The sequence below is a fragment of the Bombus fervidus genome, chromosome 2 (genome assembly GCF_041682495.2).
Source record: "Bombus fervidus isolate BK054 chromosome 2, iyBomFerv1, whole genome shotgun sequence".
NCBI classification, from domain to species: Eukaryota; Metazoa; Arthropoda; class Insecta; order Hymenoptera; family Apidae; genus Bombus; species Bombus fervidus.
The window spans coordinates 9,584,235-9,610,607 of NC_091518.1; the positions used below are offsets into that span (position 1 = coordinate 9,584,235).

Here is a 26,373-nt window from a genome sequence, read left to right on the forward strand (position 1 = left end):
TAGGACGGCGACAGGAGAAGAAAGAAACGCTGGAGTAACAGAAACGGACCGGCAAGGAAGAAGATGTATCAGGAGCAAGATAAGGCAGCAGCCCTTCGATCCCGCGTCACGGTCTTTGTTGCAAAGCGCAATAATTGCGCGGGAGGGTGGCTTGCGAGCCGCAGGGGGCAAGGGGGTAAGGTTGGAGCGGTAGGAGGCTGGGGCGGCGGCAGCACGCGCCGGAAACGGAACCGAGAGTCGTGTGTCCCCGGCGTTCCCGGGCGGAACTATCATGATTAGTCACGGGGCCTGCAATGAGCCGTAGGAGAACAGAAAGACAGAACCCCACCCTACGCAACTTCGATCCTAGCCGGAATTCGTTGGAGCGCGATCGACCCGAATGTGCAACCGAATGGAGACGACGATCGATCATCGTTGTTTGGATTCTGCGAGGTTCCTTCTGTATCCCATACTGGGTTCCTTTTGTGTCCGATACTGGATTTCTTCTATCTCTGATACTGGGTTCTTTCTGTGTCCGATACTGGGTTCTTTCTGCGTCTGATACTGGGGTCCTTCTGCATCCGATACTGGGTTCTTTCTGTGTCCGATAATGGGTTCTTTCTGTGTCCGATACTGGGTTCCTTCTGTGTCCGATACTGGGTTCTTTCTGTGTCTGATACTGGGTTCATTCTGTATCCGATACTGTCTTAATTCGATGATGACTGGCTCAAGTTCGTAGGAAACTATAGGATGATGTTATTAGTAAATTGAAAAGTTACTCGATAAAGGTAGCGATTGATTATCGTATTAATTCAAGCAAGAGGCGTTACCGTTAGACAAACTATTATCGATGACCAGGTTTACAGACTTTGAATAGGTGGCACGATGGTAATATGATTTAGCGGAGTGTTATGTAAAAGTATCGATCTTTAGTACAACTATAATGTATGGATATGAATATAGTTAATACAAACAATATGTGCCTGTAAATATTTGGCAATAATAGTAAGCACCTCTTAATGTATTGTAGACTGGAAATTTGTTGAAACTTCAATTACTAACCAGTTATTTGAAATACCAAAGCTGTCCAACGTTATCGACATTCTAGAATCAGTTTATTAAACTGAATGATATTTCGTTCGATCATCGTCCAATATTATCTTATCAGGTTGTTGCGAAAGTTTCTTTCGTTTTATAAGGAAATGGTAGTTGCGCAGCATTTTGTAATAATAGAATAAAATGGATCATACATAATTTAATAATATAATATAAAACAAAGAATGTTGCGCATCTATTATTTCCTTATAAAACGAAAGCAACTTTTGGGACAACCTAATGCACTTTTCCATAATTTCTATCCTCAAAAGAGGCACGCAACTCGTCGAATCTAACAGAAATTCGCACTCGAAATCCCGGATTCGTAACCAGAGGGCCTTCGAACGGATATCCGGGGTCATCGGAGCGGTGTCCCCGAATTTTCTTTAATGTATTCTTTCCATTTTTTAGAGGCAAGAGACAGTTACGATCCTCTGAACCTTAGTCACCCCTTGAGGCTGGGAACGAGGGTGGAACCAGTCGTAGTTGCCGGTGCCGGAAGCGAAGGGGCGCGCAAAGGTTCCCGGATGAAGGGCAAAAGGGATCACACCGAAGGGGGCTGCCTCTGAACTAAAGCCATAAGCCTTGACGAGGGCTGTTCGAGACCCCATAACCATCCCCCGCCAGGGTTAACCGATACCGGCAATTATCAACGCGTCTTGGTCACCGTTCATCCTCCCTTGTTCAAGAAATTCAGACTACACGGGGAGAACCTTTCGTCGAATGATTAATCGAATTTGTATTTGATACTTTCCTAGATCTATTAGGAAATATTAACTCTCTGAATTGAGATATCGATTATTTCTTCGTGATATTTTTTTATACCTATATTTGAATTTCTTCTAGATTTATTGGGAAATACAAACTTCTTGATTTCGACAGGCTTCTCGCATCATTTATTTGATCGTGGTACTATCTATATTATGTACGGAGAAATATTAAGAGAAAACATTTAGCATAACTGATAACGTAACGTTTTGACCTAACGACGAAGCAGTAGTCAAATATTGACTTATCGATTAAATTTTCCTAGCAACATACGGTAGAACGCAATTGGTAGTACTGTTAATAAGTTAAAAATTCCATTCTGACCCAAATCCTAAATAATAATTATCTTCTTCTGTTCTTGATAAATTTGTCCCTGAAGAGATTAAGCTTGGCGAAACCAACAACGATGCGTCAATATCTATGAAAACGGAAATCATTCGCAATCGCAACTTGGCTACACCTAAAAGGCGTTTCGAAAAATTTGTATTTTCATCTTCGTGAATAAAAACCAAGTGAAATAATCATAAAAAATTTCGCAGGTACGTAATTTGATAAATAATAGATACATGAATTTAAAAAGAGATTAAACTTACGTGAAAATACATTCATAAAAGTTGAATACAAACTTTAACGTATCTCCTACTTCGATCTTATATTTTCCTACTATCGAGAACAAAATTTATGGGATTATTATGCAGTTGTCACGGTTCACGCGGCTCTCCCTGTGTTGGAGAGACCAGTGTTCCACTTTTTACGCGTACAATGCGACGTGCACCGACATCCTGTCTTTCGGCCCACTCTATGCTCGCGAAATTGGTGTAAAGGGAGGCCAGCCTCTTTTATGTTGCATCGTTTGTCTCGCGAGGTGCCCCATTCCGTGCAATTAGACAGACGAGAGGTAACATTACCCTCGGCCGCATCAAGCGTAGGCGTTCTCGCGTTTTCCGGCGGAGGGTACCAAAAGTGTCAACCCCGATACTTTCCTCGGCTTTAATTGCCCGATACCTCCGTCTCCCACCTCGGAAGACCTATCTCTTTTACGATGTCGAGCTGGTTTCGTGTGTGCGTGATAATTACACTTCGTGACTGTGGTTCTTTCGATCTCTGTTTTTGTTTCTTTTTTTATTTGGCGAAATTCTCGTAGCATTTGTTCAAAGTTTTATCGAAATTATAGGAGAAGCTCTGCGAGACTTTCGAGTCGAAACATTGGCAAAATTTTTGACTGAATTTGTATTGAAATTCTCGTAGGATTTTCGTTAGACTTGCGTCGAAATTATGGAAGAATTTTATCACGATTGGATTGAAACTTTGGGAAACTTTTACAGGCATTGATAAGATTAGAAGTTTGGATTTTCCTGAAAATTCTTTATTCGGTAGTTTCACTTCTGTTTCCGTCTCACCGGTATTGGTATTCGAATTTTCTTAGAATCGAATACTAATCGTTAAAAATTGCAGAGTAATGAAATATTCTCAGGATTACAGTGGGTCGAAATTTTGAAGATTTCGGAGAAATATTTCAAAAGTATTCCAAGAGCAACTTTGTGTCATTTGCGCACCAAATTTTTACCCTCGGCTCTCGTAAATACTAATCTATACGATCCAGTTACCAATTCCAGTACAATTCTACCACGATTATTCCAAATGTTAATAACTTTCCACGCTATTAGTTTTACAAAATGCAAACGAACTAGACGATGAGATTCAACGATAATAACCGGAAGGCTTCTATTATTCGAATATTCAAAGTGGATTTCAATGAATCAAGTGTTTAATTGAGAAACGGGGTGCAAAGGTTGTCCCGTAACCTCGGGTTCAGTGGAGCGTGCGCGATCGAACGTGGCGTAAGTCCTGTGAACCTTAAAAGGGCTAACCACCGTTGCGCCCCGGCAAACAACACGTTGTCGGCATGCGCGTCACCTCATTTTGTCAAACATCAATTACCAGGGCAAACAAGGCGGGAGGATGGTGCTCGACCGGCGAACATTAAATACATGCACCACCCTCAGCCACGCTGACACAATATCCGATATTTAATGGACCGATCCCGTACCAAACGAATTCTCCGTTTAACACAGAAGAAAACAGTTAGTCGTTTTTGACGAGTATACTCGTTATGGAGGCATGTCAATATTTTGTGTTATGACGAGTATACTCGTCACGAAGACAAGGCAATGTTTTGTGTTATGACAAGTATAATCGTTACGAAGGCATGACTATATTTTGTGTTATGACGAGTATACTCGTCACGAAGACATGGCAATATTTGGTGTTATGACGAGTATACTCGTCATGCGCGAAAAGTAGTTACAGTTTGCTGTTTAAATAGGAACTTAGTAATTGCGGTAAATAGCAGTAATAAAATTGAAGAATAAAACAGTCATTTCATTAACAACTACACGTACCCTGTGTTTGACGAGTATACTCGTCATTGCTTATTTTTTGCGACACATTTTAGGTACACGCTTTTCAAAGAGGTCGGCAACAGCTATCTGATTAAAAACGTATTTTCAATGAAACCGAAAATTCATTTTTACGAAGGTCTGGAATCTTAAATTAATTTCTTTTTTGATTATTAAACAATATTCCGATTATAGTTTTATACTTTTCCTACTGAGCGAGCAATATCTTCTATATTTATTACAGCAGATGTTAATTCCATAATGCAAATTTCCAATTTCAGGCTCTCCATAGAAATATAAGGCTTGCTATGTATTCCCATATACCCGATACATCGATTTAATATTGGAACAACGAAGAAAAGTTCTTAAATCCCCTCCCCTACCAATCTACACACTTCCATAGTACGATTTCGCACACCACCATAAGAAAATACTAGAACAAACAGTTCATAACACGTATTACAATAAATGTACTATATACGGATGAGAAAGTAAATGAAGATAAATATACACGATTGACTTTCAATTTCAATGAAAATCAATATCAATTTCACAGGAAGCGTCTGTGTGTTTTAGTAACTGCAAAGACAAGACTCCGACATGCTACGTTCTAACCAACTTAATATGTAGATACTTGTACGACGAACGTTAAGTGGTAGTGACCTCTGGTATGAAAAAACGTGAGACAAAAAGACGACAAAAGACCGTTTGTTTCCCATCAAATCTTCGACGTAATATTGCAAATTCGAACCAATCGATTTCCAACACGAAACGCTTCTAAAACCTTGTGCCGAAAATTCTGAAATCATCCAGAACCGCGATCTCCGACTCCTTTTCATCCCTCCCTTCTAGTTTCCTAACCGTAGAAAAGCCGGTAAATTTTCGCGAAGAGAAACCACGGCTACAATTTCACCGAGGGATTTCCCCTTTTGTCAGCAGCGGCGAAACTCTGCCAGAGTTATGGCCAGGTACCGTACGTACCTACCAACCTGTACATATATATTTTATATATACACATAAACACACATATACATGTATATATACTTTATACAAAATACATATGTATACATGGATTTATATATATATAGTTATATATATAGATCCATGGCACGAAATGGTCCGAACTTAAAATCTAAGTAGTCGAGCATCATACCACCACGTAGATACGGACAGATAGACCAGTGGTTCTCAATCAGTAGCATCATTGGTGGTACGCGAAAGATGGTGAAATTGTATATATAGTAGCTACAAAAAGAATTTGTACACCGCTGTACTTATTAAAGCATTTATGAAATTAATTATATAATTGCTTAAGTCCAAGAATATTAAATGCCATATCGCTTGACAGTACATGCTTTCATACAAACCTTAACATGCACTATAAGAATGAAATACGAAATATGGATTAATAACAATAAAAAAGAAAAGATAGCAGCTTCACTGAAAGATAAGGGTATAAACATCTTTTCCAGCTACCGAATAATTAAACCAAACATTCAAAGGGTCACGATGAGATTCACGGTCCTTGTTTACAATTTCCCTGTATATACCTTCGCGATTAAGATTCTTTTTGCCATCTCGAGCAGCTACTTAGAAAGTTGCTACTACCGTTCATTTAGAAAGTTTGTTAACTCGTGAAATCTTATTCGAGGGTCTTCGATATCTCCGAGGAGCGTTGACTTGCTTGCTATACTCTATACCCATACGCTAACGTAATACACGACATAGAATAGTCAGGTGATATCGAGTGGTCGCGTTACAGAATACGAGAGATTTCTTTCTGAATAGTAGCGAAAATATTTAGATTTTCATTTTGACGATGCGCATTCGTGGAAAGGTTGGGAACCCCCGAGATAGAGGATTCAACCAGAGGGCGAGCAGAGAGGGTTGCATGGGTTAGAGAAAGAGAGAGAGAGAGAGAGAAATGGAAGGGATGCTGGGTTGTCGAGGGGTGCATCCGGGATCTCGGAGGGTGGCGATTCGTGGGGCGGTCGGTCGTCATGGATACGTTCCCGGCTAACCCCTAACCGCTCCTCCTCCCTTGTCATCCACATTTTCGCGACTACGCCGCCATCATCGACCCACCATCTTGCACCGAGGACCGACCACGAGATGTGTCCTCCCGTTCAAATTTTTCGGCAACTCGACGACACGATGCTCGAAACCGGCCAACCAATCATAATTCCAAATTGATCAACATTTCGGGATGCTATGATTTTCAAGACGATATGTATATGTTAATGGTACGATATTTGCGTATGTGTTGTATGACATGTATATATACATATATAGCAAATATAATATATAAGTGTATAAATATAAATATAATATATAAAAATGTATATAGTGTAAATGTTTTCGTTTAACGAACGTATACATTTACAGCTTTGTAAAAGTCCGCAATTAGTTGTTCCACGAAGGAGGAAGTCGTAGTTAATTGTAATCTACTTTTTTTGCGAACACATAGAAACGCGCAGAAATTGCAGCCTCAAGAGCAACTGAGAAATATTATCTTTGAAAAAACACAAGCAACCTGTCTTAGATATAGTAATAAGTTACTCTGTCGATGAGATTTATCAACAAGAAGATATGTAATATTCATAGGATAAGATCAAGAAGCTATCTTCTTTATTGCTTTATTAGCATTATATCTCTATTATCGATAAAAAAAAAAGTTCCTCGTACTAAGAAAACAAATTAAAAAGAGCAGATTTTTCAAATTGTATCTAATCCTTAAGAGGAGTATAATTCATTCGTCAACACCCAATCAACCTTCTCCTATCAGAAACCTTCCAACCTTTCCTACGATAAAGAGAACTTTTTCAGAATAATAGCCTGAAAAATCGCATGATTTCTCAAATCGTATTACATTCGCTATAACAACGCAATACGTTTTTTCAATCCGTTTCCACTCTTTCCCCCAATAAAACCACCCTACGATTTATTACTCTCTAATGATAAAACAAGGACCGGCATAATTCCTGCTACCTTGTCGATATCGTGTGATATTCCGTCAAATGAAAATCGGTGAAAACCTTAAATAAAACTTCTAAAAAATACATGATATCTACGCAGCCAGAAGTAGTCGCTAACGACCGTGATAGTCGAAACTACTTCAAATGAAATATATAAATAAATAATAATAATACGTTGCACGATCTTTCAGCCGTTCCTCCAATAAAAATCAATCAAAAATTACGATTCCCTGCGTATAACAACCTTTCGTTTGCTCGAATCGTTTCACGAAATTTTCTCGACCGGAGCAGAAAGACGGGGAACCTTTCTGGCGCGTGAAGTTTTCAAGCGGCTGGCCGATAAATTTCCGAGGAGCAAGCAGGATATTGGTGTGGCCATGGAGAGAGAGAAGCGGCAGTCGACGACCGTTTTGCTCAGTTGGCAGCGGTGCAGCCCTCGTGCAACGCACCCGTTGCAACCTCTCTACTTCTACTACCCCTTCTACTCTGCCTGGTTTCAACTCGTCTCACCCCTGTTTCCACCCTTCTATGCAGAGGGGGCGTGGGCGGTAGATAACGTGATTTACACTGGCCGGGTAATTAATGTCCTCGGCGACCGGCGCTTTAAAAAAACAATCGGAAATCGGCGACAACGAAGAGCAACAGTCAGGCTGCCGGTATCGCGGCCGCCACTCGCCTGACAAATTATCACGCTCGAGATTTTCCTCTTTTTGTTTATTTATTTAGTACTTGAATATATAGTTCTTTGCTTTCCTCCCTTTTCTCCTGCGTTTTGCGCTGCGGAACGTCTTTAATGAATCGGTAAATCGAAGCTTCTGAGAAAACAAAGAAAAGACATGGAAGATTAATAATGTATACGCTGTATAACTATTTTGACGCTTCACGCGTAACTGCGATCAAACGTTCAACTAAAGCAAAAACGAAACAGGGACTACGCTATGCTCGACCGAGTTTCATATTTATCTCTGACGAATAACTGACACTGCGGAAAATCCATATAAACGTTTAGGAGCTTGCAACGTGAAGTGCAATCAGGAGCTCAATATCGAACATACTGCGTGTACGCTTAAAGTCACTTTGATCTTTTCCTGTCAACGATTTTCGTCCATTCTCAAGGATTATCCTTTTATCTATACTGATTGATGTCAATTATTGTCTTCATCAAAATTTGCCAACTGTATACGGTTGCCTGAGATAAGATGAGAAGCGAGAATTAGATTAAGCCAGAGCTTCATTTCAAGTATATTTTATATATTTGTAATAATTACTTATTTAAATTAAATTAAATACTTATGCACAGTAGTGTACATACATATACAAAACTACGTATTAAGTTGAACAAAAATAATAGGTTTTGTATAATACATTCCTTTTCTTACAATTACCAAGAACATGTACGTTCTATTTAAAATTAATAAGTGTGGACTTTTATTCAGTTTGAAACAGAATTGTACGTACTTACGATGACGCTTATTAATATTTGGACACCATAGTATTGGAGAAATTAGCGTCTGTGTTTTTTTATAACGATATTATTTGTTTGATTGTTTCTCAATTATAGTAGTTTTTTTTAATATATTAAACTACTCATTTATTATATTGTAATTTTAATTGCAATTAAGCAATTAATCACATTCATTGCAACGCTTAATCACATTCATCCGGTGCGAAGTTTTATTTATGTATCTAGAACAAATAACGTGAGAAAAACGGTACAAGTTGATTCCATCAAGATCGTGGCGTTCGATTAGATCCTTCATCTCGAAATCATGAGAAATTCATGAAAAAAGTGACTCGATTTAATTGCCATGACCATTAACGACTTGCGAGTTCCCAGCGATTGTGTGCCACTGACTCATTCACGTTTCGCTATCCTTTAGCTCCTAATATTAGTCATACTTGTTATTATTTCAGTGGCAAAAATTATTTGAATATGCATATAAAAGCGTGAGTGTTCTAAATAACTAAATTTCGTGTGTTAGATATATGTGATATTCTGATAATTGCTGATAAGTCGATAGAAACTTCTGCAAAAGTTTCGATGATATAAATGTATATCTATACACACAGAGCAAGCAGTCACGTTTGAACAAAACTCTACATCTTCTAGTCGTAACAAGTTTTTCAATTCTACTGACCAGCATAGCTAACATAATTTTATTTATCAAATTTTTAATATCAGTATAGAAAAGTGTTTATAATATTCTACTTTATTCATAAATATCATATTTCAAATTTATCATCTACCTCAGATTGACTCGGATAATAGGGATATGAATATTTTATTTTATCATTACACATAAAAGCTAAATTATCTATAACGCTATTATATCCAGTTCATTTACAAATTTATCATTCAACTCAGGTAGAGACTAACCGATCCTGTAATTAAATTGTATTACGAGCTAATTGCATTTGGTTGGTTAACGACGTTTCCTATGTTAATCGTGTGTCACGCAAGTACGCGTGGAAAAGCACACGCAACCCGATCGAGTACGTGAAAGCTTGTGTCGAGACAGGTGGTACAGAGCAGAAGCAAAAGTTAAGCTTCGAGATAAGGCCTAAAACAATATTCGTTTCATTTTACTTTCAAATGCTTTTTTTCCACCTTACCGAGTTCTAGTGAGTGTATATCAATCATCGACAAAAGAAAGGAAATCGCGTGACGACATACGATTCGCGGATTATGTATTTCCATTTTATTTCCAGCGACTTCTGCCAAGCCACGATACGTTGATGAAACATACAGGTATAATTTACTGGATTGATTCATTAAACGAAGAATAGAGTTATTAAAGTGCTAGAGAATATTACTTTCTTAATCACAAAGATTATCAAATTCTTTTCCTATCAGCGATATTGTACAATTCGACCCAATCCAAATACCATAGAGTTCCTCGATAATTCTTCATTTTCTTAATAGCAATCCACTTTTGAACTCCTTAACTCAAGACCTGTGTATCAAATCATCCTATCACACAACCTACTTAATCTTTCCTTCGACTCTTCCTCACACATCACATTATGTAAGTTTTGTTTTGGAATTAATAAATTTGTCATAGTTATCAATCCCTAGTTCTTTTATCAGAATGAAATATAAAACCATAATATTATTACTTCTTGGCACTGATAATAACATAAATAAACAAGAAAAAAATTAATTGTACAACTAAACTTCATAAAAGTACAGTTCTTCTATCATACAAAACTTTCTTTAAAATCTTACTCTAATCTTAATAATAACTTGATCTTTCAGTAGTATCAAACACAATCAACAATATTTTATAGCAAACCAACAAGATCCAAAACCAAATATTATTATTTATAATATCTCTACATTGTAACAGGCTAATTTAGCTGCATCCAAATTACAAAAATCTTTCTTTATTTTTAAGAATAAAAATCTTTAAGAAGGTCTTATAACTTCTCATTGCATCTCACTTAAGCACTGCCACTATCAATGCCAAAAAGCAAAATATTGTTCCACGTTCGTTATCCTCTATACAATCTTCCACCTACATTAACAAACACAATCTAATTACAGTAAACAGCATTTCATTACATGGTCTTTTTGATAGACTCACCGGTGATAGACGCGGTTGGTGAAATGGCGGATGGATTGGCACGTGGTGGCGGCGAGAAAGCACCGGATAGATATCCACCGCGGTCGGCGAGCGCCTGTTTTGCTTTGTCGACGCTCTCCTTGAGCCTCTGGAAGGTGCTACCGCAGGTCAGGCCACGGTACGGCCAATTCTCCTGCTTAACACCGGCCGCGGTTACTCCTGCGGCCGCGGCCGCGGCTCCGGCCCCGGAGGCTCCCTTTAATTCGAGCGCACCTGCGTACGAACAGCTAGCGCTGTCGTACATCACCAAAGAGCCCCTGAAAAATTAATCGAATTCTGCTTTTAACTTTATTTAATCAGATTAATGAAATTATAACATTATTCTCTGGCGCAATATGTTTTTATAATTTGAAAGAGTGTAATCAAATTTTTATGGGACACAACATTATTCTATGGTAACTAGTAGTGGGCTGATTTACGCCACATCGTTCTTGGCACTCTGTTATTCTCATATGATAAAGTGTCGCTTTACTACCTGATATTTTAAAGTATCATTTTCATCAAGATGAGAAATAAAGGCATATGAATATAATATTATAAAATCTTATAATATATTAACTTATATATATTAACAGATGAGACAAATGGCGAAGAGTATTATAAGAGAATTGAAGAACGTAAATAATAGAAGAGCAATGTGAACAATAGAAAAGCAACGTAAATAATAAAAAAATGACATAAACAAGTTTTCATTGACTTCTAAGTATTTCTCACTAACAATAAGATATACTCTATGATATAGATTCTATCTCTTTTAATTTGGCAACAAATGACAAAGGGAAGAAGAGAATCCATAGACAACAGTATTAACAGAGCATGGATTACTGTGACTCTTCGCTAGTACTCGCGTATTACAGTAAGCAGTGTCGTTAAGGATCATTAAAGGACCCTCAAAGCATCCGGTAAAGTCACGATCGAATTAAATCGAACGAGCATGTGCGCATGAAAGTTTCTTACTTATAAACCAGCTGTTGCTCTTATTACACAGAACTTGTCTTCTCACGCAAGAAACGTAATTAAAAATAAGAATACATAAAGCACTTGGAAAGATCATCGGTAAAGAATAATTGAAAATTTTTTCATAAGAAGAAGAAGAAGAGGATTAATCGGTAGATTAAATTGTTCGATAGATGAATCATCGAATAAATATCTTTTTTTAATGGTTTTAATTAATAATTATCATCTTCGAGTAATTAAGTGAAATTCTGTGCTTGATAATCATCGTGAATCATTGATAACTTACACATCAAGAATGGTGTCTGTTAATAGATTATACAGATCGTTACCTAAATCCTATATCTACGATCTATCCATTACGGATTATCTCGGATCATGACACCGCAATGACGTTCCGAACATGCACGATATCTCGATCAATTAATCAATCAACGTATCCTAATCCATTAAGAAAGATGCTGTTTTTTGATAGCATTCCTAAACAACAATGTACTGTATTATTAATACATATATTAATTTTATACGTTTGAAAATATCAATGCAACTTAATGCAAATTTCTTAAACCTAATATTACATTAAAAATAATATACATTTCTGTATCTTTCAGTGATTTAGAACTTTAAGAATAGCTAATATACTGTAAATTTTCCCAGCAATTTGAAAATTTTAATGCATCTAAATGTAAATTTTGAAACCTAACATAGCATTATAAAAAGGAATGCAGATACATGCTATATTTTTACAGCATCCAATGATTTAAAAATCACAAAATAATTGGATAGAGACTTCCAAAATGCAACTTCAAACGTATTAAAAGGAAATAATTAAAATTGTGTAATGTATTATATTTTTCTTAAAATATCATTATATTTTGGAAGTCTATATTGAGTTACTATGATTTATAATTTACATACTGCATTAATTTTTCTAAAAGATTGTGAATTTAATTTTTGAAGACTAAAATACATTCAAAAATATATAATATGTCTTTGCACCTTGCAACAAATAGGAAATCTTGAAGAGTCACCGAGAGACTTCAGAATCCGGTGGCAGAGAAGATAGCCGCGAACGAACGGCTAACTGGAGGTAGATTACGTGCACGTAACGAGCGGGAACTCGTAATCGATCTGTCGTAATTTAGAGAGGAGCAGGCGGTTACCGCGTTGCATCTACCGGCCGATCTACATTTTATCGACTCGGCCTCCAACTTTATCGCCTTCCATCGGAATTCCGAAAGTGATACCACAATGACATTTGCATCGTTATCTTCATGAACGTTATCTTCACTCTCCATCTCAAATTAATCCAACAAAAATTTAAAAAAAGACATTTAAAAAGAGAAAAAATAAATAACATTTCTCCTTACAATTTTCTCTGTGTAAAAATATGTCTTCCTTCCACAAATAAGATCCCTTTTCCTCTGTTTTATATATATGTACATCGTAATCGTCATAAATCATACATCTTTATCACAAATCATGCACAATAAAAATAATAAAGAACTTTCAAAAAGGAAACGATAAATAATATTTCTTCTTACAGTTATCTGTATATATAAAAATATAGATCTTTTCCAGTAACAAAATTCTTCTTTCTGTGTTCTCTACGTATCCACGACATCTGTCACTTCCTCCTACGAGTTACGTGAATTATTCGACTAACCGGAAACGAACAATGACCAGAGGAAAAATGGACGCGAGTTTTACCTGCTGTCACTGCGACGATGTCCACGATAAAATGCGAGCTGCACACCGTACACGCTGACCATCGATCGTCTTCTCGATAAGAAAAGAAAAAGATATAATCTCTTTCTTTTTCCTCCAACTTGAAACGATGATTTCTTCCAGATCTAATCAGGTTTTACACGAAACATCGTTTTTTTCTTTTTTTTTTATAAATTCGTAGGTGTCATCGAAAACGATGAATTGAGTGGAAAGCAGCGAAAACACAGTTCGGAATTAAACGCACCGCACGGATGTCCACAATGTATCGAGGTCAATTTAATCACGTTCACAAAACTGTCACATAATCACGATGCACCTCCGGCGGGCCGCAAGTATACGGTTTCCGCGTCCCATCCAGTTAATCCTCAATACTAAATAGCAATTGATATGAGGAAAATTCATATGATCCTTCTATATGCATATAATATTATGCATCTACTATAAATCTCCTCGTTGAAAACAGATTTTTATAGCATTATATATCAGCATACGTATAATCCTATTATGCATATATTATCTATACATATGTATACTATACGTTTTAGGAATAACAACACTAGTTAATCCCATGGAGTTTTATCCAGTGAACTTTCAATATCAGATAGTAACTAATGCCAGGAAAGTTCGTATGATTTGTCTGTATATATCTATATCTTCCCGTTAAAAACAAATTTTTATATTACTATACACTATTACGCATATATTGTTATTGCACACATACTATTAATACATAGTGCATATTATGTTTCTGGAATAACAATATTGAGCTCATTCCCGAACAGATGACAATAATGTAAGACTTATCCTAGGGCACAGATTTACGAATCATTTGACATCTTTCGCACCAAAATAATAGCGATAAACATTGGGTATGTATAAATCTTCTCTAAACGTAGACGTAGCTCCATACTCTTCTTACATTCGACTATCTTGTGTTTCTATCTTCTTAACCTCTAATCAGTATCACACTAATCTCTTGTACGTTTGTAGGACGTTGTGTTTCAACGACAGAACTTGATAAGAGAAACACAGGAGCGACGAATCATCGTTGGAGAAACGTTGTAAAATTTCACTAAAGTATTTAATGTAAACAATAGACCGATCGATCTTTCGATCGAAGATTTCGTAAAGGATTGGCGGGATCACTATGGATACGGCACGTGCGCCGTCTGGATTGATCAGTGGCGACACAGGATTGTCGGATATCGGTTGGTGAAGAGGCTGGACCTGATATCAAGAAGAAGGTACTCCGGGCAGGTTGTCTCGCGCAACTGCGGCCGCCGCGGCCAGCAAATTGCCTGCTTCCGGGCCTCATTACATCACTCTGTTACTCTGTTAACGCTCGCCGGAAACCCCTCTGCCTACCTCGTCTAAACTCTCTCTCGCATGTACCTACACACACTATTTAAATGCACTGTGTCGCGGACGATGCGACCGCGCGTACTTTCAATACGAAAGAGGGAGAAAACGATACATGCGTCTACCTTGCTGCGTTTTCTTACCGGATGATTCGATGATGGTCTGTTTGGTTTTGCTTGTGTGCAATGGAATCGTAGGACGGATGCTGGATTCACTCTGTTTTAGGTTGAGCGCTCTTTTGATGAACAGGTAATTACATGATAGTTTGCTTGGTTTCTTGTAAGTCTAATGATTTACTAATCATTACTACCATACTTGGTATTGTTATTGAAGATTGGTATTTGATACTGTATTAATGATTATGTTTAAAAAGAGAATGTTTGGTTGTGTCCTTTTTTAGGTGCAGGTATTAGATATATACTTTTATAGATTGTTTCTTGCTGTTGGTGCTGTCTAATGATGGGTTAGAAAGAATTGCATGATGGTTTCTTGGTGACTAGGTAAAATTGGTATTTGATCTTTCAATAAAGTCTTAGAATCAAACTGAGGTCTGATTTATGGTTATTAAAGATTGGACATTTTTGCAAAGGAGAAAGATAGGCAAATTGTTCTATTTTAGATAGAATTTGCCTTGTTGCTTGTAATGTCTGGTGATTGATATTCTATTGTGGTTTGACATATGGTCTATGGTTGTTGGATATTGAATTTATTTGAAAAAAAGGAAGAATTCTGGATTCTTCTGTTAGGTAAAGTACTGTTTTAATGACAATATAGATGAAAAGAAATTAATACATATATATATATATATATGATTTTTATAGATATATAATTCATGATTGTTGGAACTTGGTAAGATATAGAGTTTAGGTGAAGCAAATTAGTTTTTTGTTTTTGACTGATTTATGATTACCATAGATTGAATTTCTTTGAAACAAAGAGACAAGAATAATGTTCATTGTGTTCACTGGTTTTCCATATTTGATATTCTTTAAAAAGAACACTCATTTGATAATGGTTTCTTGTTTGCAATTAGACTTAAAAAATGGGGGAATTGCTACATTCCAATAATTTGTGTTATGTGTCCAGTAATATGAGAAGTTTTATCTTTATACTGCAAATTAATTTTACGGAAGTAATACATAGAATCCTAAGATTTCCAGTAATATTTTCCTTAATTATACATGTATTCTTTCTTATGATTCCATAATAAACATAAAAGAAAGTTAACGATGATTATTAACCATTTAAAATTAATCCTGAGATTCGCTGTATAATATTAAATACAATCGCACAAAAAGTCTCCCATTTATTACACAACAGGAGGTGAGCAAGAAAAAGAGAAGAATATAATTAACATTAATACCAAGGCATAATGCTATGCGCTTGACTCGATATACATATTCTATCTCGATATTTCTCTTCTAATATGCAAAATACAAAGTCCAAGGGGCAATGACGTTTTTCAGACGAGAAAAGCAGAAATACTAGTACAGCGATAAAAACCGGAACGACTTCCATGATCACGATCCATGCTTAATACATGACAAAGTTCATCGATGAAAAGAGAGGACAGCGAGGAAAACATGGATATTACCTGAACGAGGCGCTCTTCCTCTAAAAACAGGAATTCTTTAACGACGAAAATAGAGCCAAACGATAACCAGTGAACACAACCCCGCAGAAAACAAGAACACCTATTTAACGATAGTCTCGAGTAAGTAGTCTTGAATTCTTCTTATTTGGTGCAATAGAAATTTACGAATTAAACAGCAAAGAGAAAAGAAGAACAAAGACAAAAATGGATGTAACCAATTAAAGGCTAACTTAAAATTTTAAATTTTAACTTTAAATTATAGAATCTAGATGCATGAAATAATAATGAAAAAAATATTAAGTGGATTTTTAGAATTTCTTTTTACAGTCGGAATGTAAATGATTGAATGAAATGTTGCCTTAAGTGATCTTTAATAGGTTAAGAAATCTTGCATAAGAGATATTATGACACGCAACAAAAAACGATGATACAAGAGAGACAAATGGGGGAGGATTTGTAGAATTTACGAGGCGTTAAAAAAATGAATAACAACGTGGTGTAGAATGCGGGCCAATAAAAGAGACGGCAGGAAAAATTGCGAACGTGGGCGGTAATTTAGCGTTGAAGATACACGCCGGAGCGGTTAATACGCGAAACATGCGTGCAGACAGGTGAGGCTGGTGTTCACGAGGGTGTACACAGTGTATATCATAAACGCGAACCGGTAAAACCCGTGGGAAAGAATCGGGAATAATAAACGTGCCGATTTTTATTCAGCGGTTATCGGAAATTCGCCCACGAGGCGATAAATGTTCGGATAGTTCCACTACTGTACGCCTCTAAATCATTGTAGTTATTTTTCAGGAATGGTGGAAGCGATATTACACTCTGTCTGGCTATATGTATGAGTGTAACGATAAAATGATTTATACAAATCTCATGATCTTGTAACTATTGCATTTGACTTAGACTTAATAATCATTATATGCGTTATATATTAATGGAACATTGTTTATTAGCGTCCGAGATTGTGTTATCATTATTTCTATACTTAAATGTTTTATTATAAAATTAATACCATAATGTATAATGTATTTGCTACAACAGGATCTTTTGTTCATTATGTTAATATGGAAACCGGCACTTCGCCGGTTTTTTGTTATTGTCAAAATAAGCCTAACTCCAAGGCAAAGCAGGCAGATAAAACTCAGTCATCGTAAAGTCATTGACTTCCGAGCTATCAGGGCATTTATTTCAGAGTTGTTTTAAGCTCTTATTTCCTATACTATTAATTACAATTTTCTACAACATCCTTACTTGCTATACTATTTAGTACATTATTCTTATACAATTACAACTACAGAATCATTAACTCTCAAACTACATAAATAGTACTCTTATTTTGATTAAAAATATTCCAAACTCTTACTTACTACATTGCTTACTAAGTTGTTTTTATATTACAGTTTTCATATCATAGGTACAATGATATATGCAATCACAATCAACTGAAAAGTCCAAAATGAGATCTAACTCACCGTCAATGCGGGGTCCTGCGTGTAGCCTTATCCAGCACCGTCAAATCCAGTTCGTCTTTCGCACCAGGTAGCTCAAACCGAGTCTCAAACCTTCACCTCCTCACTTGCAATAAAATCCCAACCACGCTCTATATATACTTCACCCAATACTAAAACCTCGTTTCTCTTTCAAGTATCCTTCAATGAGAAGAAAACTTCAACGAGGAGAACCAAACCAGGAAGTCAGCAACATTGGATGAACACGCGGATTGAATGATAGCAGAGAGATCCAACGATACATAAAATAAAATCTAAAGGAAGCCGTAGCTTCAACTAAAGCAGACAGGTGAAACAGACTTAACAACCAAATGAACCGGCGTACGATGGCCGATAGCCGGCTATCCGAGCGGATTACAACCCCGGAGGATGTAACGAGGCTGCGAGAAACGCGTGGACCACCGTGGCGAACTCGGCCGCGATGCGACGGACGCACATTTGGCAGCGTCGTTATCAGTCGCGGTCCGACGATTGGCTGTGTATCGGAGCCTGCGCCGGGACGCCGGGAGAGAGGGTGGAGATGGCGGTGGAGGAGGTAGGAGGGTTGGTTGCTAACCCCCTCATGCCCGGCTCTGGCATGAAGCGGCTCCTTAGAGGCGGGATCATCCACCAGGGTGGATCTTTCCTCTCCCTTCCTGCCTGTCCCTCTCACTCTCTCTATCTCTCTCTCTCTCTCGCTCTGTCTCTCTGTTTGTCCTTATCTAACCTGTTTCTACTACTATGTTCTACGTCCTTGTCTCTCATATTTGTTTGGCGTATATCACTGTCTTTGTTGCACTTTGTCAGGAGCTCAATTTCACTTTTTCCATCGTATATCTATTGTTTTTTTTCTTTTTTGGATTCGTTGGATTTACAATAACGTCTTCGTTGGGGTGATCAGTCTCTTAAGAGTTTCTCAATCTTCGGAGGTGTTGCGTTTTGGCTTTCAGTTACCTTTTTTGGCTGTTGGACGTCTTCGAATGGCCCTCTAAATACTTTTTAAAAGAAACTATTGTCATGAAATTCGCAAAATTTAATTAGACACAATTTTTTAAGATATGGTTACGGATACATTCACAGATGAATATTTTGTTTAAAAAAGTTGAAATGTATTGAATTTATATCCTTTAACCTTTCTGAATAGGGACAAATACGGACAAGGATCTTTCATTGATCTCCGGATTTATTTTACTCCGAATTTTCCATGTTAAATATGATGAAATGAAAAATGAAAAATTCATTGAACAAAAGAAAGTAATTAATTTTAATATCATAATGTAATACTATATTATTGGCTCGAATATTTTATGTTGGTATTTTAGATCTAATACACGGTAGTAAAAGCCCGATAGACGGTGAAGTTCCTCGAACGCAAAGCAGAAATATTAGGATAAAAAACCGGAACGACTTCCATAATTACGGTCCATGCTTAATACTTAACAAAAATCGTCTAAGGATAAAGGGAAACTATAAATACTGTTTGTTGGATATTCTACGATGGTCTTTGGCAAAGATTAGAATTATACAACATTGCAATGTTTTGTGATACTTTTTTATTTTTAATATTGTATCTATTATATTTGCTACTTGATGAGAAAATTGAGGAAATTGCTAGTTCTTCTTGATGTGATTAAATTTAAATTGGAATCGATATGTTGATATCTTTATAGCGACTAAAGAAGTTAATGAAAAAGGAAGGAGGAGGGTTTTCAAGCAAAACAGAACGAAAATTGTTGCACACAAGAGCTCGAAGTTTGGCGTGCAGCGGTCACGGGACTTTGGCATAGGTTCAAGATGACGAGAACATTGAGCTTTCAATTGTACTCCGTAATGGGCCTTTATAATAATCCAATATTTCCAACTAAATGTCTTTCACCTCCGATTCGCGGGGATTTATCCACTTAAATCTTTCAACGCTCTAAAATAAGAGGATGTGGTAAGAACAACATCTATTTCTTTGTAGCTTCAGTTAAGTGCATTGATTGGAAATGATGTTAGATTTAAATATGGAATTTTGAGTAAGCGTGGGATTAAAATTATTTTAAATCCAACTTAGATAAAGTAATATCCTAAATTATTCTAGATCATAGTTAGGTAAGAATAATACCTATAAACCATTATATGCCCCATCTAGCTAGTAACATTTCCAAAATAACAGATTGTTTTTATGAATAATTAAACATTATCTGCTAATCTTTATGCGACACAACTGGATTATACTTTACTTGTTATTGCACCTAGATTAAAGATAGATTAATCTTTTCTCTTTAAATTAATATTTTAACCAAAGAATAATTGTCAAGAGAGATATCAAATGCTAAGAAAACTAATCTACTTATTTCCATAAATTTAGCCATACAATAATAATACTATAATGACAATTCTAAACCAGAACTAAAAGAGAGCAATGCCCATGAACAGAGAGATTTCATAGAGCTAATAACATTCCCAGGATAAATAGTAAATTCGATTAATATATCAATGTTATCTCGTGATCTTTATGCAAGGTCATGGCGTATACGTTCCCGCCCTTCCACCGGGTATCTGCTTGTACGAAAATTATCTGATCTACGGCATGCAGTAACAACGGGGGCGCGACACGTCGGACACGTGGCCAGGGCACAGTTTCCAAAGGGTGCTGGCGGCCAGCCGCCGGTATATGTTCCAACATATCGTCGATAACCATGTATCGTTATCGTCCTATTCGTTAACCGTAGCGATCAACGCGAATTCACGTGTTATTGTTATCGGCCTCTCATTTTCAAGATCGCATTACTACGCTATAGAAAATCCGGTCCTATTGTTTCTCGCAGTTCTTCGGATCTAAATCAGATTATAAGTTGCAAATGTTTGTTGCTGATCTCAATTTGGTTTTAAGAAAATTATACATAGGTATGAACTGTCTCTTTAAACTTTAAACAGTCCTAGCCGTAGATCTTTCTTCTATTTCTTCCCAATGCCTATTCACCTAATAACATTCTTATTTTCTTCACAGATTCACAGGCCTGGAACCTAATAACGTAGAACCAATTTTATGCACGGACTTGCACTCAACCAACTTTCTTCAACATCCCCAAATCACCTTACCTCTTTCAACAAGGAGAACATGGCTTTATCAACCCCCATCTACCTTTATCTCAAAATATCTCCTCTCTCCTTTGTTACACCATATCTCACTTCTTATAACTTTTATCCGTACATAGATTCAGTGGATCCAATAATCGCGACTGAAAGTGAGACGAGCCGCACACCGTGCATAGCCGATTATACGTGGAAACGATTGACGATGGCCGCGACCGGAAGTAGCACGGATCCACCGTGGTCCGGACACGAAAACGCTCTCATCGATCAGGACACAAAAGATTCGATGTTTCTCGCACGATTGACACCGTTCCTTGCTTCACGATTGGAGGCTTCACGCATGAACAACGAGCCACGACTAGACATGGTTCGTGATTTCCACCGGAAACGAACTGGCCAAGGGGGATAGTCGTTGAAACGGAGAAGAACTGCTCGATCTGAGACTGATTCTTAACGATGATCGCTTTAATCGATTATTCACGAATCACTAGGCAAATAATAAGGAAACTTTATTTCTTTTTTTGCGAAATTGCAGAGGTTTGGAGGATTATTGGGTTGCGTTTGGTTTAGAGATTGTGCGTCTGTGCGGTACTGCAAATAGGGTTGAAAATTGCTGTAGAATATGAGAATTGATAAAGAACGGCGATAAAAGTTTCCTCATGACTTTATTTGTTAAATTTTTTAACAACTTATTCTTTACTTTCGTGGTACCATCTTATTTAATTATGGCGAATAAGGCGTTTATCTCATTCAGAATATCGTGTCATTTCAATATCGTGTCATTACTTAAGACAAACCTGGAGGATAAACAACCCACTTAGATTCCCCATTTCTTTTTAAGGCCACTGTTACGTTTGGAAGAAAATATTTATCTCGTACATAATATAATGAATTTTCTCTCTAAAGACATAAAAGAATCATCATCATCCCAGTACTTATTTCAAGAATCACTTAACCAGGCAAAAAATAATTTGAAGAACTCCATAGATAGAATCTTTTTCTTCTATTTAGAACAAAATATTTATTCTATTTAAAATAATAAATTACTCACTTCCAACATTTCATCCAGAAATCATTCAACCAACAAAAAGGTCTCTTCCATATTCTTCTACGCTGATACCAAGAACAAGATAGCACTCAAACCAAATCACCTTTGGTTGGCAATAGAATTCTGCAAGCGCCCAAAATAGAGTCTTCCTCTTCCATGAGAATCCGAAGGATAATCAGTTCAGGTCGAAAATGTTCTCTCTCTCTCTCTCTCTCTCTCTCTCTTTCTCTCTGAATCAGGATGATCCGTATTGTTGTCGGCAATCACGAACGGGCCGGGTACGGTGGATAGAGGCCGAAAACGAGTCTATCGGCATTTAGCCGGGTTTCGTGAATGTAAACTAGGCGTTTCCTGCACGTATCGTACAAAGTGCTCGATTCGCTGGTCTTTTTTCACCGGACCGATCGATAATGCCATTGCAAACACCCTGTATGTGCTCGGTTAATGTTAATGGCAGGGGCTGGCTCGGGTGAACGGTGTGGGTTGCCCCTTTGCCCGTGAGTTAGAGCTTCCTGAGGCTTTCCCCGCATCCACCGTGCTACCCTCACCGACTAGAGGACTGTGTCTGGCTAATGGTAAAGCCAGGAAATATCAAAAGTCGTCTCTGTTACCATTCTTTTTAGTTTTCCCGAGTTTCTTCCCTTTTCCTTGTCGTACCACGCATCGAAATCCTTGCACTTTAGTTCTCCTTCCCTCTTTTTTCCATTTTCTTTTTATTGGTTGATAGATAGGCTCTTGTTAGGGATAAGAAATAGTCGGAAACTTGGAAAATGTGAAACAGTTATTTAAATATTGGTATACATTATCTTTAGATTTATTTTGATATATTTTTAGACTTGAAAGAATTAGAAAAAATATTTAAATATTAATAGTAGCCTATATATTTTTGGAGTTGTAAGAATGTTTATACAGATCTTTATCAGGAATTAAAGTCAAGAGTTATCGGCGAATTGAAGTACTTGTGTTTGCTTCTTTTTGTTCTTGTTTCTATGGAAAAATATAATACACTTTTTACTAATATTTACATAGATTGTTGCTAAGTATTAGGGTAAAGAGTTATTAAGGAATTTGGAGAATAAAGGAAGTGCCTTTGCTCTTATTTGTATCAGAGAATATATTAAAGAATCACGTTGTTAGCTTTTTCAGCTTTTAACTTTACATTTAGAAGGATTTTTAAAAGTGAAAGAGAGTAAGAACATAAATTTATTTCTGTTGCCACACACGTAGAGTGAAGATGGTTAATTTTTGGTGATTTAGTAAGAAATATAGGAAAAGTATGGGCTGCTTGAATATTTTTATTCAGATACAAAAGGAATTTTTACGAGGAGAATCAGTTACTGCAACAAATTTTCTGGCTTCCCTTTCATTGTTCTTTCTGGTCGGTTTTCATCGAGTTAGCCGCGAGACCAGAAAGTAATATATTAAAGCACCCTTGATCTACAACGATACCAAGCAGCGGTTAACGCGGTTATCATCGGTAACACGATCGTTGAAATGATAAAAAATGTATCTAACTCGAGAGAACAAATGTAATCACTGCTTGTCACGAACACAATGCATTCAACAGGTTAGTGCTGCATATTAAAAAGAGTTTATTCGCATGCTTATAAATCCAGCCCAACGTTCTGGAGGAAGATTTCTCTCGGTTGCTTCGCAGAAGGTTCACCGTACCTGCTAAAAATCTGAAAAAGCGGGGAAAACAGATAGAGTTATACAATTTTTATCATTGTTCTCAAAGTAAGATATTTACAAATTATTTATTAATTTTGAACGTTCTTAATTGGAATTGTTAAGTCTTGAATAGCACTCGTCAGATTCTTGGATCTTGAGTGATACAGATAGAGGTTAGGTTAGGTTAGATAGGTACAAACTGAATTCCAGAATATAAAATAGACTAAATCATCATAGAAAAACAATATCAGTTTATTGATTGAAAAACCAATTTCTCGAAGCTGAAGCTTGTACAATAATTATTTAATAACTATTAACTTTAAGAATTATTAATACAATTATTGTACAAGAAACCTCTATCTATAATTCTATTCAAAATTTAATAAAAACCAAAATCTTCAAGACACATGACTTAACATGGCTTAATATTAGTTACTAAAGTCCCTCAAACTTTATAATCTTCTAATTCTAATTTTCACTCAAATACAATACGAGCGTATAACAATCACAAACCTAAACGAACCTATGTTACAGATCTGCATCTCGTACTAATCTCGAGTAACTAAGCCTGAAGTATGGCCCGTAGTTGAGCGTAAATCTGGGACCCTTTAATTGGAAACAATGGTCCGACGAGAATAGATTAGAGCGTTGAAAAGGCGTGCACAATCGCGGCACGCTTCTGCCGCGCGTAGATTTCACCCGAGGGAATCGTCGATATCGCGTGATTTAATTTGTTACAATTAGGGCAAAGGGTCCCTTAGGTAGGACAGCACAGAGTGCCCGGCCAAAAGAGCGACAGAACGTGACAGACAGAGGCAGTACGAGCGAGTTCACCGCGCCCTGCTATTAATATCAGTTAACGACCCGATATGATCGCTCGTCTATACTCACAGACAGGCTGCCATCGGTAGGTTCAAGCCATGGGGTCGAATCATGTGCTTCATCCATGGTTTCGACCACGATTCACACTGACATCGATCCACTGAGTCACCGGTTAGAATCCATCCTCAGCTTTCCGGCTAAATCAATCTAGAATCTGTCGTGGTTGCCTCACCTGGAGAAGAATAAAATGGTCTGACTGGTTCGGGCTATTTATTAAGCATTTCGAACGGGCTTTATCTTGATACGTGGTGTATGTGGAAATGGAGATTGAAATTGGTATCGTTTTATTTGTAATTGTTTGAAGGTTTGAAAGGTGAGTCCGTAAAGTAAAATATTTAAGTTACAAATATTTAAAAATAAATTAAATTTAAGAAATCTATATGTCCTTAAAGATTCTATTGAGATATTATTTTTGCAGTATTTTACAATACGACGTAATTTTACATTAGCTGTTGCGAATACAACCAATTTGTAATTTTGGACTAAAAGGTTAGGTTTAAAGTTAAGGTTAAGACTGCTTACAATTAATAAAATGCATCGTCTCTTTCAAAAAATCAATAATTCAACGCTTTTCGAATATTCTCTCTTCCAAAACTAGCACAAAATCTATATCTATAGGAAACATAAGAATCAAGAATTGGCTGTCAAACCTTATGGACATAGGAAAAGCGGCGTCGGGTGCACGCAGAGAACGACCGATAACAATAGACAGGGGCCGTGCTCTATCTAGCAGGCATCCGGGCCAACGTCGAAACGAGGCTGGTGCCGCGCGCGGATTACCATAAGCATTCATATATGCAGCGGCGCATTATACTTGCATACCCGGCATAAAGGTGGCCGTGTCGACGCTCGTATTGGACAGCGGCCGCAGGTATATGTATTGCACCGGCTGGCCGGTCGGCCACTTACTTACGTGTACCGAACCGCCTTCACGAGTCGCTGGCACGCGAGCCTGATTGACTTGTAGATGAGGCGACACAGTCGATATACGCCAAGTCCACCGTCCGACTCTGAAACCCCCGTCATGACTACCGATGCCCGTGCGATTCTACCTCCTCCCCTTTTCCCTATCGGTTTCTCTGTATTGTTACGAACAAACCAAGGATACCTACATGTGTATACATCGATTATATTTTACGATATAACACTAGAAGTATCAGTTAGGATTGATGTTTTAGTATACTTTGATCTGTTTGTATTATTGTTTGGAATGTGATTGAAAGTATGTAATATATCACATACTGCATTATAGAATCGTTTACCTTTTTGTTAGAAACATGAAGCGTATTGTATATAAGATGACGCACTAATTAGTTAGGTTCAGAAAAATATACACAATGAGCTATAGTGTTAGTATAATGTTTAGTATAGATAGAGTGGATTAGGTCTGATTTAACAAGATGTATATTCCAGATAATTAATAGAAGCATTTAAATTATATATGTACTACAATATTCACAATGTCTAAATTAATTATGGACAAATAGTACGGAAAATCATCACATTCCAAAATCTTCAAAAGCAACTCTCCATTACGAGGCGTCTTGAGGCCATCGGTAGCCATGGGATTTCTGCACCGTGGCCACGCACCCCCACGAGCATTTTCCGTCTCGCTCTTCCACTCCCTCTCGTCGAACCTCCTTTTCCAACGTTCCCTCGCAGCCACCGACCGTTATCTAGTTAATTAATCTCCGCCGACGGCGGCAGCCAACTACCAGGGCGGC

At 37.2% G+C, this 26,373-nt stretch overlaps 1 protein-coding gene and 1 long non-coding RNA gene across 3 annotated transcripts in view; both read right to left on the bottom strand.

Moving 5' to 3' along the window:
• Ets65a (DNA-binding protein D-ETS-3) overlaps window positions 1-18,396 on the bottom strand; it is a 66,588-nt gene extending 48,192 nt beyond the window's left edge. Inside the window, exons 1-2 of one of the 2 annotated variants that reach the window (XM_072022515.1) lie at window positions 17,953-18,396; window positions 10,801-11,096 (exon numbers count right to left, since the gene is read on the bottom strand). In XM_072022515.1, coding sequence (XP_071878616.1) covers window positions 10,801-11,083 — 283 coding nt within the window. In that variant the 5' untranslated portion in view covers window positions 11,084-11,096; window positions 17,953-18,396. Of the gene's footprint in view, window positions 1-10,800; window positions 11,097-13,503; window positions 14,782-17,952 lie in introns of those variants that run through there. The other variant, XM_072022514.1, reaches the window with a different exon arrangement.
• A 4,928-nt stretch (window positions 18,397-23,324) lies between these two features.
• LOC139998169 (uncharacterized) lies at window positions 23,325-24,628 on the bottom strand. The gene is made up of 3 exons (XR_011803200.1): window positions 24,291-24,628; window positions 23,612-23,778; window positions 23,325-23,533 (listed from the first exon to the last, which is right to left on the bottom strand). It is a non-coding gene; the product is annotated as an uncharacterized lncRNA (long non-coding RNA).
• Between the last annotated feature and the right edge of the window lie 1,745 nt (window positions 24,629-26,373).